This window comes from Protobothrops mucrosquamatus, unplaced genomic scaffold, assembly GCF_001527695.2.
Source record: "Protobothrops mucrosquamatus isolate PMUCROS unplaced genomic scaffold, P.Mucros_1.0 scaffold711, whole genome shotgun sequence".
Lineage (NCBI taxonomy): Eukaryota > Metazoa > Chordata > Lepidosauria > Squamata > Viperidae > Protobothrops > Protobothrops mucrosquamatus.
Window position 1 is genome coordinate 412,346 of NW_015386992.1, and position 18,284 is coordinate 430,629.

Consider the following 18,284-nt stretch of genomic DNA (forward strand, 5'->3'; position numbering starts at 1 on the left):
ACTCTAGTTTGACTGTGTTCTATTGCTTGTGCTTCCATAATGTTGAATTCCAATATTGCATGATCACTTCCTCCCAGGGTTCCTATGGCTTCAACACCTTCTATCATTTCATCTCTGTTAGTGAGAATTAGATCCAAAATGGCTAATCCCCTAGTTCCCTTCTCTACTTTTTGGGAGACAAAGTTGTCTGCTAGGTTTGATCTTCCACTTGGTGCAGAGTTTTTCTCCCAGTTGATGTCAGGGTAGTTAAAGTCCCCCATTACTATTGTGATGTGCTTCCTACATACTTTAGTTAGCTGACTAGCAAAAAGTTCATCTATTTCCTGTGTTTGGCTGGGTGGCCTGTAGTATACACCTATGGCAATGTCATTTTTCCCCTTTTATATTGACCCAAATGCATCCAAGACAGTTGTTATCATTGTTGTGCTCTATTTCTGTAGAGATGTAGTTATTTCTTATATAGAGAGCAACTCCACCTCCTCTTTTATTTGGTCTGTTTCTTTTAAATAATTTAAATCCCTCTAGCTGTGTGTTCCATTTGTGGGTTTCATCCCACCATGTTTCCGTAATGGCAATAATATCATATCTGCCCTCATTAACCTGAATTTCTAGTTCACCCTGTTTGCTGTTCATTATTCTCTTTGCAATTGATCTCCTGAGAACATCACTTTCTTGACTTCTTATTTCTTATTAATTGTTCTCTATTATTTAAGTCAGATCTTAACAGAATAATGTAGCATTTGGGGAAGAAGATGCAGCTCAGTAAACCAGCACTGGAGCTAAGAATAGAGAAAATCTCCACAGCCACCATATATTTTCCCTTGGTGCTTAAATAGGTTGGAACAAAGGACAACCAAACACTGCAGAAGACCAGCATGCTGAAGGTGATGAACTTGGCTTCATTGAAGCTGTCAGGTAATTTCCTTGCTAGGAAGGCTATTGTGAAGCTGACCATGGCCAGGAAGCCCAGGAAGCCCAGGGCACAATAAAACATGCTAACTGACCCTTCATTACATTCAAGTACAATTTCTTTGGTCCTTGAATGCCTATCAAAATCTGGGAAGGGGGGAGAGGCTGATAACCACATGGTGCAAAGAGTGATTTGAATAAAAGTGCAGGAAAAAACAATAGAGTTAGCCAATTTCTTTCCCACCCATTTTCTCACCTTGGACCCTGGGTTGGTGGCCAGAAAGGCTAGAACCACTGTGATAGTTTTAGCAAGCACACAAGAAATAGCCACTGAAAAAATAATACTAAAAGAAGTTTGCCGAAGAAGACAAGAGATCTTCTGAGGTTGGCCAATGAATAGGAAAATGCAAAGAAAAGAGAGAAGGAGGGAAATGAGAAGAATGTATGTGAGGTTCTGATTGTTGGCTTTGACAATGGGAGTGTTCCTATACTTAATGAAAATTAGAAGCACCAACATTGTGATGAACAATAACCAAAGAACAAACACAGTTAAACTGATTCCCAAAGGTTCTTCATAGGATAAGAAAATCATATCTTTTGGGATACAGGAATCTTGGAAACTGTTTGGATGTTGATTTTCTGGACATTCAAAACAATTAGTCATATCTGAAAAAGAAAACATGGCTTTAGACATGAGACATTGAGCATTTATTTAGTTAGTTATTTTCTAAAGGATTTTGGATAATTCCAAACCTACAGATCAGCTTTTTACAGCTGAATAGTATTATGAAGATAAGCTATTACTAGAAATTTGGAACAAAGTGTTGTAATCTCCTTGGTTAGGAAAATCTGTCAACTTAAATCTGTTTGAAATTTTTGATAGTAGAAGAAACATTCTTTGGTGTCTGCTCCAAAGTTGCTTCATGTAGATTTAATATTCATAAGTCAATTAATACTGTGCTTAAAAATGGAGTAAGTTTTAAAGATGTTATAATGTTAAACAAGATGCAGGTAGTCCTCATCTTACAACTGTAATGGAGCCTGCCAATCATGGTCACAAGGTACGATAGTCATAAACCATTGATTTTTTGCAGCAGTCATTAAGTGAAGCTGAAGTCATTAAGTGAATGCCATGGTTGTTAAGCAAACAAATAGTTCACTATGGATGCAGTTTTGCCAAAATCCAGAAGTAAGTTTTGGCACAACTTTAATAATAATAATAATAATAATAATAATAATAATAATAATAATAATAATAATAATAATAATAATAATAATAATAATAATAATAATAATAATAATAATAATAATAATAATAATAATAAAGTTGGAAGGGACTTTGGAGGTCATCTAGTCCAACCCCATGCTCAGGCAGGAAACTCTATACCATTTCAGACAAATGGCTGTCCAATCTCTTCTTAAAAACTTCCAGTGTTGGAACATTCACAGCTTCTGGAGGAAGGTTGTTCCACTGATTAATTGTTCTATCAGAAAAAAATCTCCTTAGTTCTAGCTTGCTTCTCTCTTTGGTTAGTTTTCATCCGTTGCTTCTTGTCCTGCCTTCAGGTGCTTTGGAGAATAGCTTGACTCCCTCTTCTTTGTGGCAGCCCCTGAGATATTGGAACCCTGCTATCATGTCACCCCTCATCCTTCTCTTCATTAGACTAGACATTCCCAATTCCAGCAACCGTTCCTTATATGTTTTAGCCTCCAGTCCCCTGATCATATTTGTTGCTCTTCTCTGTACTCTTTCTAGTACATAAACTGTCATAAAACACAATTGTGTACTCATGGGATGCATGCAAATGGCCATAAATATGGCCATGTTGCCAAGCACTTGAAGTTCAGACATATGACCATGGTGAAGCCCTGACCATTGGAACCTTAGTTAGGTCCATCATAACTTTGAATGGATGCTAAGTGACCAGTCATAATAAGGACTTATGTATGACACATTTGGTACTGTGGATCTATTATGCCTGAACCATGGCAAAGGAGCTTGTTTTGTACCATAAATATTTAATCATTCTGAGGTCTCCCTGACTGTCTATAATTCCCAATCTGAAAAAAGATTAACAAAAGTAATCTAGAGATTGAAGAAAACTTTGGAAAGCTCTAGACCACTTGAGGAAGATTGCTCAGTAAAAGGTAGGACATTTCCACTCATTGCAGTGTAACTGGAGGAATGCCATCATTACTGGCATGTGAAAGTAGTATCAAATATCTTAAAAATTAAATATGGTTCTTTCCAGGTTCCATTGTGGACTTCAAAATTATAGATCACTAGTAATGTTGATCTTATCCTTCTTGCTACCCCAAAATGAGCCACAAATAATTAGGGAAAATAGAATTTGTAGCTGTTATTCTTTAAAAAAAAAACATTTCTATCCCACATTTCTTACCTTTCTGGTTTGAAATTTTTTCTGCTGGACATGGAAAACAATCATAACAGCAAAATGGCTGATCTTCTTTCTTTGCTTTAAAATGACCTAAAGAACAATAGTCATTACACAAAGACAAAGGCTGAATCTGTAAAAAAAGACAAATAAAAAAACCAGAGATATTTTGAATTCTGTCAATTAGTCTTATAGCTACAATTAAGAAATAGATTGACCTGACAAAGACAATATCATAAAGTTCATTCCTTACAAATTTGGAACTATACATGGGAAAAGACTTATCTTTGGATCAGCATCTGTCCCAAATGAAAGGTTGCAGCACAAGTCTTTAACCAATCAAATCTATGAATATGTCTTCATAAATCTGGTAGAGTCAAAGCCAACAAAACCATTAATAGAGTATTTTAAGCAAGAAATTTTGAAGTTCTCTTAAAAGATTATCAACATATTTAAGCATATAATATAGTAGATGAGAGAAGTATGTTGCATCCACAGATACTATCTTTACTAATTCACATGAAAGAGTATTGGGTAGAAGGACAAACACCAATTATCTTCAAAGCTTTAATATACAGTCAGAAATATGTCACTTAAATGGATTTTATTGTGTACAAATTTATTCATTTTTATTCATTCATTAAATTTATATGCTGCCCATTTCACAGTTAAAGATGACTTGAATTTGAAAAGTTTAGTTATTCTTTTAAAGTGCTTTATCTATTGGAGAAAACACAAGGAATAATGATAGAATTTGCATAAGGAGTGGTTTTGCACTTCAATCTGTTTGCTTAAGAAGATGGTGATGAATGATATTTCAGATATTGATAAATGTACTCAAGACCTACCTGATTGAATCTCTGAGGCCAGACAAGGGCATCTCCATGAATGGTGAACACATTTTCTGGAAAAGCCATGGGATCAATCTTTCCCACTTTAATTCTAACAAAAGACTGGTTGGGGAAGGTGATCCAATTGACAATATCAAAACCAGCTTCCAATTCCCCAGTTTGGTCACAGAAAACGTTTTCCCCAGCGTTGTTGTTAAATGACACTTGTCTTAAAAAGTAGTGTAACTGAGATGGAGAGACAACAAATGTATAAGATCATGGAAAATGATACATATGAACAATGCTCTTTTAAGTGATTTTTAAAAGCTTTCAAAAGGTTTAATCATAGTCTTTGGAAGAATAGTAGCAATGGTGGAAGGAATTAAATTAAAACAATTGGGATTATCATGGCAAAGAAGCAGAGATGCAGACTGGGAAAGAAAATAGAATAAAAAATTAATTTTGTAGCTTGACATATAGAAGTTTATTAATATGAATATTAAGTAATAAGAAAGAAATAGAAAGAAAATATCAAGGAAAACATCAAAATGTCACAGTCAGGTTCACTGCAGAATCCTATCTAGAGGAGGTTATGCAAATATTCCATTTGGAGTTTTCATTTAAAGATAATTTAATCAATCTTCAAACTGGATTATCAAATTGAATTGGATTTCTCTGCATCAAGTTGAAGGATTTGTACACGTTTTCCCTCAAACCTATTTAGAAATCTGCATTAAACTCAATTTGACAATTCAGTTGTCAAATCCCCATTACATCCTGTTGTCATAAGAAATCTGCTTATTTTTTTGAAATGATCTACACTGATTTTTTTAATGGAATCAGCGCAGTGAAACTAAAGTAAGTGATTTGCAAAAACCTAGTAGTAAAATGGTTCACACTTTCTGTCGAATGGGCAGGGCTATGGATGCTTTGGAGAGATAACCGAATGAAGAGAATATTCAGTGATATCATGAACTTGAACTGAATCTTTGAACTGATTCTATGCATCAAAGTGTATCTTGAGCCTTTTAATCAAGGATAAATATGCTAAACCTTCTAGCTTTGCAATATCTCAAAAATTGAAAAAGCTATCCTTCCACATATAAATAACGTTTCTCTGATGTTGTCATGAATAGTCAGTTAGTATGTTTTATCACTTCCATAAACCATGTCCATTGGAGTATTGTGGAAAATATCTTCCATAATTTTTAAGGTAAATTTTCTTGATGTGTGAGAGAAAGCAATTCACATATATCCTACTGATAAAGTACTGGGAAATGCCAGGATGACCACTGGTACAAAAAGGGAAGTGCTGAGAAAATAATGCTGTCTCTATATCTTAAAGCTATTTACACTTCATTCTGCCCAAAATGAGGGCAGCTGAAATTTTCTAATGTTTCTCATTACATTTTGTAGTTCACTATTGAATTGAATTGAATTGAATTGAATTGAATTGAATACTTTATCTGTGCAAGTGTGATTAGACACACAAGTAATTTGTCTTCGGTACAGAAGCTCCCAATGTACATGTAACAGAATAATAATAACAATCATAACAATAATAATACCAATAAAGGGGGGATTAAAGAAGATAATAAGAAGGATAAATAATAAGACATAGACATTAGACAGCACTATGAGAATTACAGTAGGTGTTCATCAGAGTGATGGGAAAAAACTGTCCTTGGCTCTAGTTGTTTTGGCATGCAAGGCCCTATAGCGCCATCCTGAGGGGAAGAGTTTAAACAGTTTAAGTCCAGGATGTGAGGGATCTGCAGATATCTTCTCAGCCCTTCTTCTAATCTGTACAATATACATGTTTTCTATGGAAGGCAGGCTGGTTGCAATTGTCTTGTTTCATTGTTTTATCAAACCAGACTGTTATAGTACAAATAGAATAGAATAGAGCTGGAAGAGACCTTGGAGATCTTCTAGTCCAGCCCCCTGCTTAAGCAGGAGAACTTATACCATTTCACACAAGGGACTAAATAGTCTCTTCTTAAAAATCTCCAGTGATGGAGCACCCATGATTTTGGAAGGCACTGGTTAATTGTCCTCACTGTTAGGAAGTTTCTCCTTAATTCCAGGTTGCTTCTCTCTTTGGTCAGTTTCCAACCATTGTTTCTTGTCTTGACCTCTGGTGCTTTGGAGAATAGTTTGATGCCCTCTTCTTTGTGGTAGCCTTCAAATACTGGAATACTGCTATCATGTCACTTCTGTTTCTTTTTTTCTTTAGACTAGCCAAACTCAAGTCCTGCAGCCCTTCTTCATATGTTTTAGTCTCCAGGCCTTTGATCATTTTAGTTGCTCTTCTCTGAACTTTTTCAAAGGTCCCAACATCTTTTTTGTAGTATAGTGACCAAAATTAGTTGCAGTATTCCAGGTGTGATCTTACTTTTATAAAGCGGTACTAATACTTCACATAATCTTGATTCTATGCCTCTGTTTATACAACCCAGGATTGTATTAGCTTTTTGGGGTGTTGCTGCACACTGCAAGCTCATAGTCAAATGATCGTCCACTAGGACTCCAAGGTCCCTCTCACAGTTGCTGTTTTTGAGCCAGATCTTGCCTAATCTGTACTTAAACCTTTGATTTTTCCTGCCTAAATGTAAAACTTTGTTTTTCTCCACATTAAAATTCATTTTGTGGATAGGGCCCATTGTTCAAGTTTGTCAAGATCTTTTTGGATCCTGAGCTTGTCTTCTGTGGTGTTGGCTATTCCTGCCAGTTTGGTATCATCTGCAAATTTGATGAGTTCCCCTTCTATTTTCTCACCTAAGTCATTTATGAAGATATTGAAGAGTACTAGGCCTAAGATGGAGCCTTGTGGTACCCCACTGCTTACTTCTCTCCATGTGGATGTAGTACCATTGAGGATTACTCACTAAGTATGGTTTGTCAGCCAGCTACAGATCCATCTAATGGGGTTATTGTCTATCCCACCTTTTTCTAGCTTACCAAGCAGCAGGTTGTGGTTTACTTTGTCAAATGCCTTACTGAAGTCTAAGTATATTATGTCCACAGTGTTTTGCTGGTCTACTAATTTAATCACTTAATCAAAGAATGAAATAAGATTGGTTTGGCATGATCTGATTTTGACAAACCCATGCTGGCTACTAGTTATAGCTTTGTTTGCTTCTAGTTGTTCTCAGATCTGTTTTTTGATTATTTTTTCCAAGATCTTCCCAGGTATTGATATTATACTGATTGGTCTGTTATTTTCTGGGTCTATTTTTTTTTCCTTTCTTGAAGATGGGAACCACATCAGCCCTTTTCCAGTCCTCAGGTACTTCCCCTGGGCTCCAGGATTTTTGAAAGATATAGTACAATGGTTCTAAGATAACATCTTCCAGCTCTTTCAGAACTCTGGGGGGGGGGGTTTTCCAGGTGATTTATATTTGTCAAGGTTGGATAGGTGTTCTCTTACCATTTTCTTGCTTATTTTAATTTTTGTTTCTAGTTTGTCTTTTGTAGTAGTTTTTTTGGTATGACAGATTCAATAATTCTTCTATCAAATTAAGCCATCAATTCATTAAAATAAAGATGTGCTCTCTTCAAATATCCATAGCAAGTTACAATCAAATTTTGCTGGCTTTTCAAATATTGAATTCAACATGATTTGCAAATCCTTTATAAGAGATACTGTGATAATACAAGATTAATGTGCCTAGAAAACTCTAATGTAATAAGATTGTCAGCTCAGTGCCTCACCTGCCAAATTTTTATATATGAAAGTTTCCATTTTTTCTTATCTGTGATTGTTTGATATTTAGATGTGGATGAAAGCATGTTGTGGAAAGCATGTGCTACAGCGTAGACTGTATTGTAGAGGTTGTAGCTTTGGCCAGTCATGCTTGTCTCAAAAACAGATCCAGGAAGCATTTCCAGGTTCTCCTTCCCAGTGCAGACTTCTCCATATTCATTAGAGCTGGAGAAAAAGCAATTAAACACATTTTCCCAGAAGTCTCTCACAAAGCCATCCTTTTTTTCTGCAATATGATTTCTGACTTTGAGAAATTTCTGGAAATCTAACATTTCCTGCCGATGAACTGCTAATGATAAAGAACCATGGATGAAACCTAGACCCCAATGTCTTTGAAAAGGAAGTGATGTGAATTCCATTTGGGCTGTCATAAGCCATACTTTGGATTCCATTTCTTGATCATCCATTTGGGGTAAAGCAATCAACACTCTCAAAGCTATCATAGTCTGCATTTCACCATATACAATGACCACATTGGAAGTACTTGTCAGAATGACTTTGGATATTGGAAACCAATCTAACAGTACCTCTGCACCATCCTTAGAACTGGATTTAATGCAACATCTTTCTATGAAGTCAAAGCAGATACCTCTCTGGGCATAAACGGGAAGTATGTTTTCTACAAATCTTTCTCCATTGTCATCATCAAGGGAAATGACTCCAACCCAGACCCAACTGAAATGAAGCAGCAATCTGAGAATTCCCATATCCTGATGTTTGACATTTGGGAACATTGGGTGAAAGAAATGAGCTGTTTCTTTGTTATTTATTAGTGGAGAAGAACCGTATATCATCTAAAGAATGAGATTCAAAAGGATAAGAAAAAATAGAGTTTTCTGTCTTGTGTCTTTCCCAAATCAACTGAACACTGATATTTATTGAAAAGACAAATTAAACAATAATCGACTGATTAAATTTTCTAATCATAGTTTTTAGTTCATGCTTTTTTCCTATATACAGTAGGTGAAGTTTTCCATTTTCCTCCCACCATTTTGTTTCTATATTTAGAAGCAACCCCCCAAAAACCCATTGTCTTCTTTTTCTTTTTCTTTTCCTCTTTCTCATTCTTGTTCTCTTTCTCCTTTTTATAATTTCAGGCTTCCACCTTAGCTCTTGAGATTGTTGCCTTTTTTATAAATACAGGATAATGTTCATACTTCATAATCATTGTAGACATATTACAATTAAGATAGTTATAGATAAATCTAATTTCCATTGATTTCAGTTAGTTTCAATTTGGATCACAAGCACTTTTTTTTAGTAATTGTACATGAAGGATTCAGGAACTTTCTACTCATAATATGATTACATATGGACTATTCAGTTTTGCAAAAGTTTTCAGTCATTTGAGCTCATATAAAGGATGTCAAGTGCAATCTCCAAAGTGTCTGAAATCTAAGAAACCACAAAATGTCATGTGATTTGATAAAACTCTCATTACTTTTTAAAGAATTGGTGATTCCATGAGTCCTTGTGGAATTCAGTTTGTGTGTCTCTATAGGCAGTTGTCTGACAGATGTTGTTGCACTCCACTTCTCTGTTAAGTGGAATACAATATATAATATATTTATATCATATCTTCATATTGTTTCTAGAAACTGGAAATATGGTTTTCAGCTTCATATTATTGAAAATATCATGGCCTTGGCATGCATGTAATATATAATGTGTCTCAGATCTTTAAATGCTATTTGGGTCATTTGTTAGCTTTTCTATAACCAGTGAAGTTTATCCTCTGAAACAGCTTCAGAAAGAAAATGTGGAAAAAAGAATATAGGTACCACATTTGAGCCCAAAATTTATGTTGCTAAATGAGACATTTGTTATGTGAGTTCTGCCCCATTTTACGATCTTTCTTGCCACAGTTGTTAAGTGAATTGCTCCAGTTGTTAAGTTAGTAAACACAGTTGTTAAACGAATCTGGTTTTCCCATTTATTTTGCCTGTCAGAAGGTCATAAATGGTGATCACATGAACCTGGGATGCTGAAACAATGATTAATATGAGTCAGTTGCCAACTGTCTGAATTTTGATCAAGTGACCCTGGGAATGCTGTCATGGTTGTAAGTGTGAAAAATGGTCATAAGTCATTTTTCTTTTTAGTGATGAAGTCTCTAAATGAACTGTTCTAAGTCAAGGATTACCTGTAGTTAAAAATCACTGGAGAAGGATTTATTTCGAGGACAGTTCACCTACGAAATTATAATAATAGACCCTGAAGGATTGAATGAATAAGACTTTCTTTCAATCTTGTGAAATGATTCCTGTTGAAGTGAGAATAGAATAGTCTTTGAGAAAGAAGTCTGAGTCTTTCAAAAACACTCATGAACAGTCTCCTGATCTTGTGTTTGAAAGCATGTAGACAATATGAAGTATTTTTTTTTAAAGTACTATGAGGAAATAGATTCTATCAACAGAAGAGAATATATGTGGCTTACAATTGAGTTATGGAGTCAGAAAAAGATCAATGCTGATTAAGAATATAACCTCACAGAATGGTGACATACTGACTAAAATGTCTGGTTTCAGGCTTGAGAAAAAGGTGAAATATTTGAGGGTTATGTTAACAAACACAAACACTAAATTGTTAAAAAAAATGTGACTCTCTGGAATGACATTAAAAAAGTTTTACTAAGATAAGATAAATTGCACTTATCACTACTGGGTAGAATCTCTGTATTTAAGATTAATGTTTTACCAAAGATGCTTTTCCTGTTTCAAACACTACCAATACTCACAACTGATATTCCATTTAAACAATGGCAGAGGGACATCTCAAAGTTCATTTGGTAGGGGGGGAAAGCAAGAATTAGATATAGACTATTGCAAGATGTTAAAGAAAGAGGGGATTTGGGTCTACCTGATTTGAAACTGTATTTTGATGCCTGCTGTTTGGTCTGGTTAAAAGAATGGGTGAACCTTCAGAATAAGAGGTTACTGGATTTAGAAGACCATGAATTAAGGTTTGGCTGGCACGGTTACCTGTGGTGAGATAAAGTTAAAGTAAATGTTGATTTCAACAATCATTTTGTTAGACGTGCCATTTTGAGAGTTTAGAATAAATATAAAACAAGGTTTTATACAAAGGTGCTGGTTTGGGTTTCTCCACAAGAAGCCTTTTTTATAAAAGAAATGGTGATGAGGCTCAATTGGTGGATTTATGGTAAAATAATATCTTTTAATTTGGGTAATCCTACCCTCTAATCCATGTCTGCCACTGGCTTACATAATTACAATTGAAAGAAATATTTAAATTAGACCCAAAAGAATCATGGGTTTAACTTTATTAAAAATGAATTGAAAATTCTATTGTGTGGTAGTGATGAAAATATTATTGCTAAAGTCTATGAAATGTGACTGAACTTAAATCTGGAAATTGAACAAATAAAAGTATTGTATGGTTCAGTGGGCAAGGAATTTTGGATATAATGTAATGCTTGAACAATGGGAGAATATGTGGAATAAAGATTTAAACTTTACATTAAATTACAATTTAAAAGAAAAATTTTACAAGATGAGGTATCATTGGTATTTAATGCCAGATAAGTTATCAAGAATGTATAAAGACATTTCAAATGAATGTTGAAAATGTAAATGTAAAGAAGGGACTTTTTGTCATTTATGGTGGACATGTGATAAAGCAAAGAAATATTGGAGTAGGATTCATATATTAATGCAGAAAATTCTTAAAGTGAATATAGAAAGAAAACCAGAGACTTTTCTCTTGGGATTAATGATGTGCTACCTGCACATTTCTTACCAGTGAGATTTTATAGATGAACAAAGTCGTGACCATGTCAAGGCAGGTCTTAGAATCTGGTCCCCCAATAACTGTGATTGTATTCCTTTTGGTGTCACACTTGAAGTTAGGGGTGAATCTGTCTTGTGAAGAGAGAAATTCCATTGAGGCAAGATAAGTCCACTGTGGTCTGAATTCATTATTGTAGATATCAAAGCCCAAGGTGATATTAGGCAAAATCCAGGGGGTTTCATTGATCTCCTTTATAGCAAACACTAATGCCAGGATTTGCTGATAGCTCTGAGTCAATACCCTATAAGGACAGTTAAACATGTTTTTGTATATTGATTTTAAAATATGTCCACCACATCAACTTTATCATAATTCAATATCATATTTGCAGAGTGATGGGATTAATAAACCCTCAATACATACATACATACATACATACATACATACATACATACATACATACATACATACATACATACATACATACATACACACATCTCAGCAGACAACTTTGTCTCCCAAAAAGTAGAGACGGGAACTAGGAGATTAGCCATATTGGATCTAATCCTTATTAACTGGATTTTTTGTTGTTGTTCTGTCTCTCACTGTTAAAATAAACCTAGCATTAAAATTATAGATGATCATTTCTTTGTCAATGGGCAAATGTACAAAATCAGCAGGGGATCAAATACTTTTTCCCCTCACTGTACATACATAGAAAGAAAAGGGAAGCACAGGGGATAATTACGTGACAATGATTTCAGCCATGGTTGAGTGAGTGAATGATTGAAATGATCACCAGAACCAATCTCCAGCTCATTTAATTTCTGTATAAAAAGTAGAATGCATATAACAATAATTAAATTAAATTAAATTAAATTAAATTAAATTATAAACAACCACATTTGTGGAGTTGCTAACAAACAATGAGCGTGGATGGGATTTTTTGTGCACTTACTGCAGTTGAATACTGTAGCTCAATATATCCATAGCAAACATATGAAAATGCAAGGGAAGAAATCTAATAGTCTTTCTTATATGTGAAGTTTCATGTACCTAAACTCCTAAGGGATGTACCCCTCATTCTTTCAGCTTTAAAAATCTTGTATACTCTTTCCTTCTATCTCTTTAGTGATTATGGTGAAAAGCCTGTTCTTTATGTTATAATTAAAATGAATCATAATTACAGTCTTTCGTTGGCTGGGTCATGAGATGGCTGTTTATGAAAAGTGGCTACTTTTGATTGTAAGATGCTTTGAGGAAGAATTCCCGCAATAATGAAGTCTCCTGGTTGATAAAACCTCTGAAGAAAATGAGTGGATTTGCTGATGGTGCTTTTAGCAGTAGTTGTGTAACTTGTCAATTGAGGGAATAGCACCAGAACAGATATTTTCAGCAGTAGCATCTTGCCCAAAGCCTTACTAGAACAACTTCTTTTCTCTAGTTGCCATTGGAGTTGGCATACTGTTATAAATGTATTAATTGACATGAATGATGTTGATTTTGATAGGAGACAAAAAAAAGAACAAGAATGGAAAGAACCCATATTTATCTGTTGAACCTTCTTCATTATAATGGAAAAAGGAATATTAATAACATGCTTCATCTTTAAAATACATTGTATGGGCAGCTCTGGGAATTCCTAGGGACACAAAGAAGAAATAGATATAATGATGGTTCATTTCACGTTCCAAGAGAGAATATTTTTCTGATCAATCAGTATGGAAAAAAACTCGTTTCAAAAAGATTGTGGTAGCTAATTAAAAAAATATAGCAGCTAATAGCATTAGTACCTTCTAATTGTTATTTCTTATATCCTTTATATATATTTTTACAATGCTGTGAATGAAATGTAAAAGCAGAATGCCTTAAATTAAGCTAAATTTATATGTGATTCTCACTATTTTCTTTTTACAATCATGTAATCCATTTTTATTGGGGTGGAGTCAGGGCAACTGAATGGAGCTGAGCATTTACTAGCTGGATGCCCTTTCTGATGTCTATGCAGAGTTCACAGCAGATATTTTCTCTTTGTTCCCTGATAGAGAAACATGTTTCACTGCCTAGGATTGAACTCTCAACCTTCTAACTGGGAGAGGTGAGCGTCTTCACCTCCAGGCCAATCTGCCACTCATCAAGCAACTCTTTAATTATTAAATTAAATACTAAACCAAGGGAGGGAGGGAGGGAGGGAGGGAGGGAGGAAGGAAGGATGTTTGGTTAATTTCTAATGCTCTCTGTCAGCTTCCCACAAGGAAACTCAATGGAGAAGCTATCAGGAAGTTGGAAGTAACCCCCCTCCTACTGATGTTTTGTTTACCCATGATCATTCTGTTTCTCTTTTTAGGTGAGAAAATATCCATAAAATGGTGACCCAATAGTTCATGGATTGTCCATGCTTTTATAATTCTACAGCAGGGGTGTCAAACTGCCGGCCCATGGGCTGGACGCATCATAGCAAAACCGCACCCACCCCATAGCAAAACTGCACCCACCCGCCGGCAATGGAAAAAAATATGTCGTGACACATCATGTGACGTTGCAAGTTTGACACTCCTGTTCTACAGTCTGTGGAGTCTGGTATAGGTTTCCCAATAGGTAATCATAATTTTTCTATTTCTAAGTGATATAACAATATGCTGAACTTGAGACAGAATACTTTTCTGATATCAAAGCAAGTTAGAGAAAGCATACAGAGCATGACTTTTTGAATTCTTTCTAGTACTTCACCATTAGTAGCTTAGGAAATCTACTAAATAAATTAATGTGTTGAATCTACGTGTGTTGATGTGTATAGGTGCACTGGAAAACCCAGGATGATCTGATGCCTCTCTTTTGGATGAAGTGGTAAGGCAGGAAGAGAAAGTGTTCTTAGGATTATTTAGTCACCAGCATCACAAGGCATTGCACAGCTACTGTACCTCTCACATAAGGGATCCATTGGGAAATATGTGTTGTATTTTTTTTCTCTCATTGACTAATCTAGCTTACTATTATGCTCAATCTTTCTTTTGCCAACTTTTCTTCTCATACTAAATTGTATTCAGTTTTTCCAGAATTATGAGTAGTGCCTAATCCCTTTAGGAAATTTATTTTTTCAAAATTGGGTTGAAGTGGAAAGGTCCTTCCTTCCTTCCTTCCTTCCTTCCTTCCTTCCTTCCTTCCTTCCTTCCTTCCTTCCTCCCTCCCTCCCTCCCTTCCTCCCTTCCCTCCCTCCCTCCCTCCCTTCCTTCTTTCCTTCCTTCATTCCTCCCTCCCTCCCTCCCTTCCTCCCTCCCTCTCTCCCTCCCTACTCTAATTTGGATTTACAAGCCTACTCAAAACATATTTTTGGCACCATACAATTAAACCCAATATGTATAATATTTAAACCCACTATAATATGTGCAATGTGCAATGACAACCTAGATGACACTTCATGTGACAGAAGAAAATGCAGATTTCAACCAAAGCAAACTGTAAACACCAATACCCAACCTACTGCTGAGGAGGAGCTGAAGATCTTTTGAGTCCTAATGGCATTAATTTACCTACTGTCAATTAAAACCTTTGGGATGCCTAGCTGCTAATGTTGCCAGGCAGAAAAAGAAAATCTGATATTGCAAAGAGAGAATCACAACAAAATTGGAATGTAAGAAGCATGAACATGAGAAAACTCAACATACTGAAGCAATTACAAATTGACATCTTACATCTCAGTGAAAAGAGATGGACTTGGATCCAACACTTTCAGTCAGAATTTCTTTGATACTCAGTATATGAAAAACTTAGGAGGCATGATGACTCAATGTTTGAAGATGCTGAAAAGCTGGCAGTCTGGGTGCGAGACCTAAGAGCCATGCAATGAGATGAGCTCCCTTTCCTTGCCCAAGTTCCAGTTTGAAAGCATGCAAATGTCAGTAGATTAATAGGTACCACTTCAGTGGGAAATTAACAGCATTCTATATGTCTTTGGTATATAGCCATGCTGGCCACATGACCACAGAAATTGTCTTTGGACAATGCTGGCTCTCTCAGTCAAGAAAAGGAGATGAGCACCATACCCTAGAGTCGGACACGACTGGACAATAAAACCTTTACCTTTCTTGAAAAACAAATGATGTTCCTTTTATAGTTAGTAAGGACACAGCAGAACAGTATTTGTCTACAATGCAATCATTGACAAGATCATGAGTAATTCATAAGACATGAAGAATATTATCAAAGATCTGTCCCTTTTTGCTTGATGACCACAATTTCAGATGCCATGTAAAACTAATTTTTAAGTACCTGGTTTTTGTATCCCTATCAAACCCAGAGGTTGGTTTAAATAAACACACATACTTTGCTTTTTATGTTTTATTTTGGAAAAGTCCCTTTTTCCTATGTTCTTCTGCCTTTCTCCATTAAGATCATATATAGATCAGCTCCACTGATGAATACTTATACAGCATTGTTTGTCAAATGGATGTTCTCAGATGAGATGAGATCCACCAATAAATAAATACAGCACATGGAATGTCTGAAATTGTACAGGGTTTCTTGCTTGATCAAGCAGTTGGACTAGAAGACTTCCAAGGTCCCTTCCAACTCTCTTATTCTGTTATTCTTTTATATTCTTTGATACATGAAAAACAAAGAAGAAATTGTGTTTTTTAATAGTTAGCAAGAGTATAACCCCTTTATGGATTACTGCCTTGTCATGGCGAAGGGGCTTGCGTAACTCAATGAAGCTATGAGCTATACCATGCAGGGCCACCCAAGACAGACAGGTCATAGCAGAGAGTTCTGACAAAATGTGATCCACTGGAGAAGGAAATGGCAAACCACTCCAGTATCTTTGTCATGAAAACCCCATGGACAGTACTAAAAGGTAAAAAGATATGACGCTGGAAGATGAGCCCCTCAGGTCGGAAGGTGTCCAATATGCTACTGGGGAAGAGCAGAGGACTAGTACTAGCAGTGCCAGAAAGAATGAAGCGACTGGGCCAAAGCCGAAAGGACGCTCAGCTGTGGATATATCTGGTGGCGAAAGGAAAGTCCGATGCTGTAAAGATCTTTTCTCCATAGGAATGTAAGATCCATGAATCAAGGCAAGCTAGACGTAGTCAAACAAGAGATGACAAGACTGAACATCGACATCTTAGGAATCAGCAAATTAAAATGGACAGGAATGGGTGAATTTAACTCAGATGACCATCAGGTATACTACTGTGGGCAAGAATCCCTCAGAAGAAATGGAGTAGCCTTCATAGTCTTGAAGAGATCCTTAAGAAGCCTTCCCTGGACCCAGATGTATTGGCTAACTATCGCCCGGTCTCCAACTTTCGCTTTGTGGCGAAGGTTGTTGAGAGTGTGGTTGCGCAGCAATTCCCCCGGCGCCTGGAGGAAACAGTCTATCTGGACCCGCTCCAGTCGGGCTTCAGGCCAGGGTACAGCACGGAAACGGCATTGGTCACACTGGTAAATGATCTCTGGAGGGCCCGGGACAGGGGCTATTCCTCTGTCCTAGTTCTTTTGGACCTNTCTCCAACCTTCGCTTTGTGGCGAAGGTTGTTGAGAGTGTGGTTGCGCAGCAATTCCCCCGGCGCCTGGAGGAAACAGTCTATCTGGACCCGCTCCAGTCGGGCTTCAGGCCAGGGTACAGCACGGAAACGGCATTGGTCACACTGGTAAATGATCTCTGGAGGGCCCGGGACAGGGGCTACTCCTCTGTCCTAGTTCTTTTGGACCTCTCAGCGGCTTTTGATACCGTGGACCACGGTATCTTGCTGCGGCACCTGGTGGAGTTGGGAGTGGGAGGCACCGTTATGCGGTGGTTCTCCTCCTTCCTCACCGACCGTACGCAGTCTGTATTGGCAGGGGGACAGAGGTCGACCCCAAGGCCCCTAACTTGTGGGGTGCCACAAGGGTCGGTCCTCTCCCCCCTATTGTTCAATATTAATGTGAAGCCGCTGGGTGAGATCATTCGTGGCTTTGGGGTGGATTTCCATCAGTACGCTGATGACACTCAGCTGTACATTTCCACCCCAGGCCACCCCAATGTTACCCTTGACGTGATGGCCCAGTGCCTGGAGGCCGTAAGGGTCTGGATGGGGAGAAACAGACTCAGGCTCAACCCTTCCAAGATCGAGTGGCTGTGGCTGCCGGCGCCTCGGCATAGTCAGTTGACTCCGTCGCTGACTATAGGGGGCGAAACTTTGGCTCCCTCGGAGAGGGTGCACAATTTGGGTGTCCTCCTGGATCCACGGCTGACACTGGAAGACCAGTTGACGGCCGTGGCCAGGGGGGCGTTTTACCAGGTACGCCTGATTTACCAGTTGCGGCCTTTTCTGGACTGGGACGCCTTGCGCACAGTCACCCATGCTCTTGTCACCTCCCGCCTGGACTACTGCAATGCTCTCTACATGGGGCTCCCCTTGAAGAGCACTCGGAGGCTCCAGTTAGTCCAAAATGCAGCCGCGCGGGCGGTGTTGGGAGGGACTCGTCACTCCCATGTAACGCCGTTGCTGCGCGAGCTGCACTGGCTGCTGGTGGCTTTCCGGGTGCGCTTCAAGGTGTTGATTATCATCTTCAAAGCGCTCCATGGCACCGGACCTGGCTATCTCCGAGACCGCCTTCTGCCTCAGATTACCTCTCATCGGCCGATACGCT

At 37.4% G+C, this 18,284-nt stretch overlaps 1 protein-coding gene across 1 annotated transcript; it reads right to left on the reverse strand.

Annotated features, from left to right (window-relative positions):
- Positions 1-664: 664 nt before the first annotated feature.
- Positions 665-12,419, reverse strand: LOC114922719 (vomeronasal type-2 receptor 26-like). The gene is made up of 6 exons (XM_029284562.1): positions 12,400-12,419; positions 11,661-11,952; positions 7,850-8,695; positions 4,154-4,381; positions 3,312-3,438; positions 665-1,575 (listed from the first exon to the last, which is right to left on the reverse strand). Exons 1-6 carry the CDS (start codon positions 12,417-12,419, stop codon positions 665-667), a joined length of 2,424 nt encoding a protein of 807 aa, XP_029140395.1.
- Positions 12,420-18,284: the final 5,865 nt, after the last annotated feature.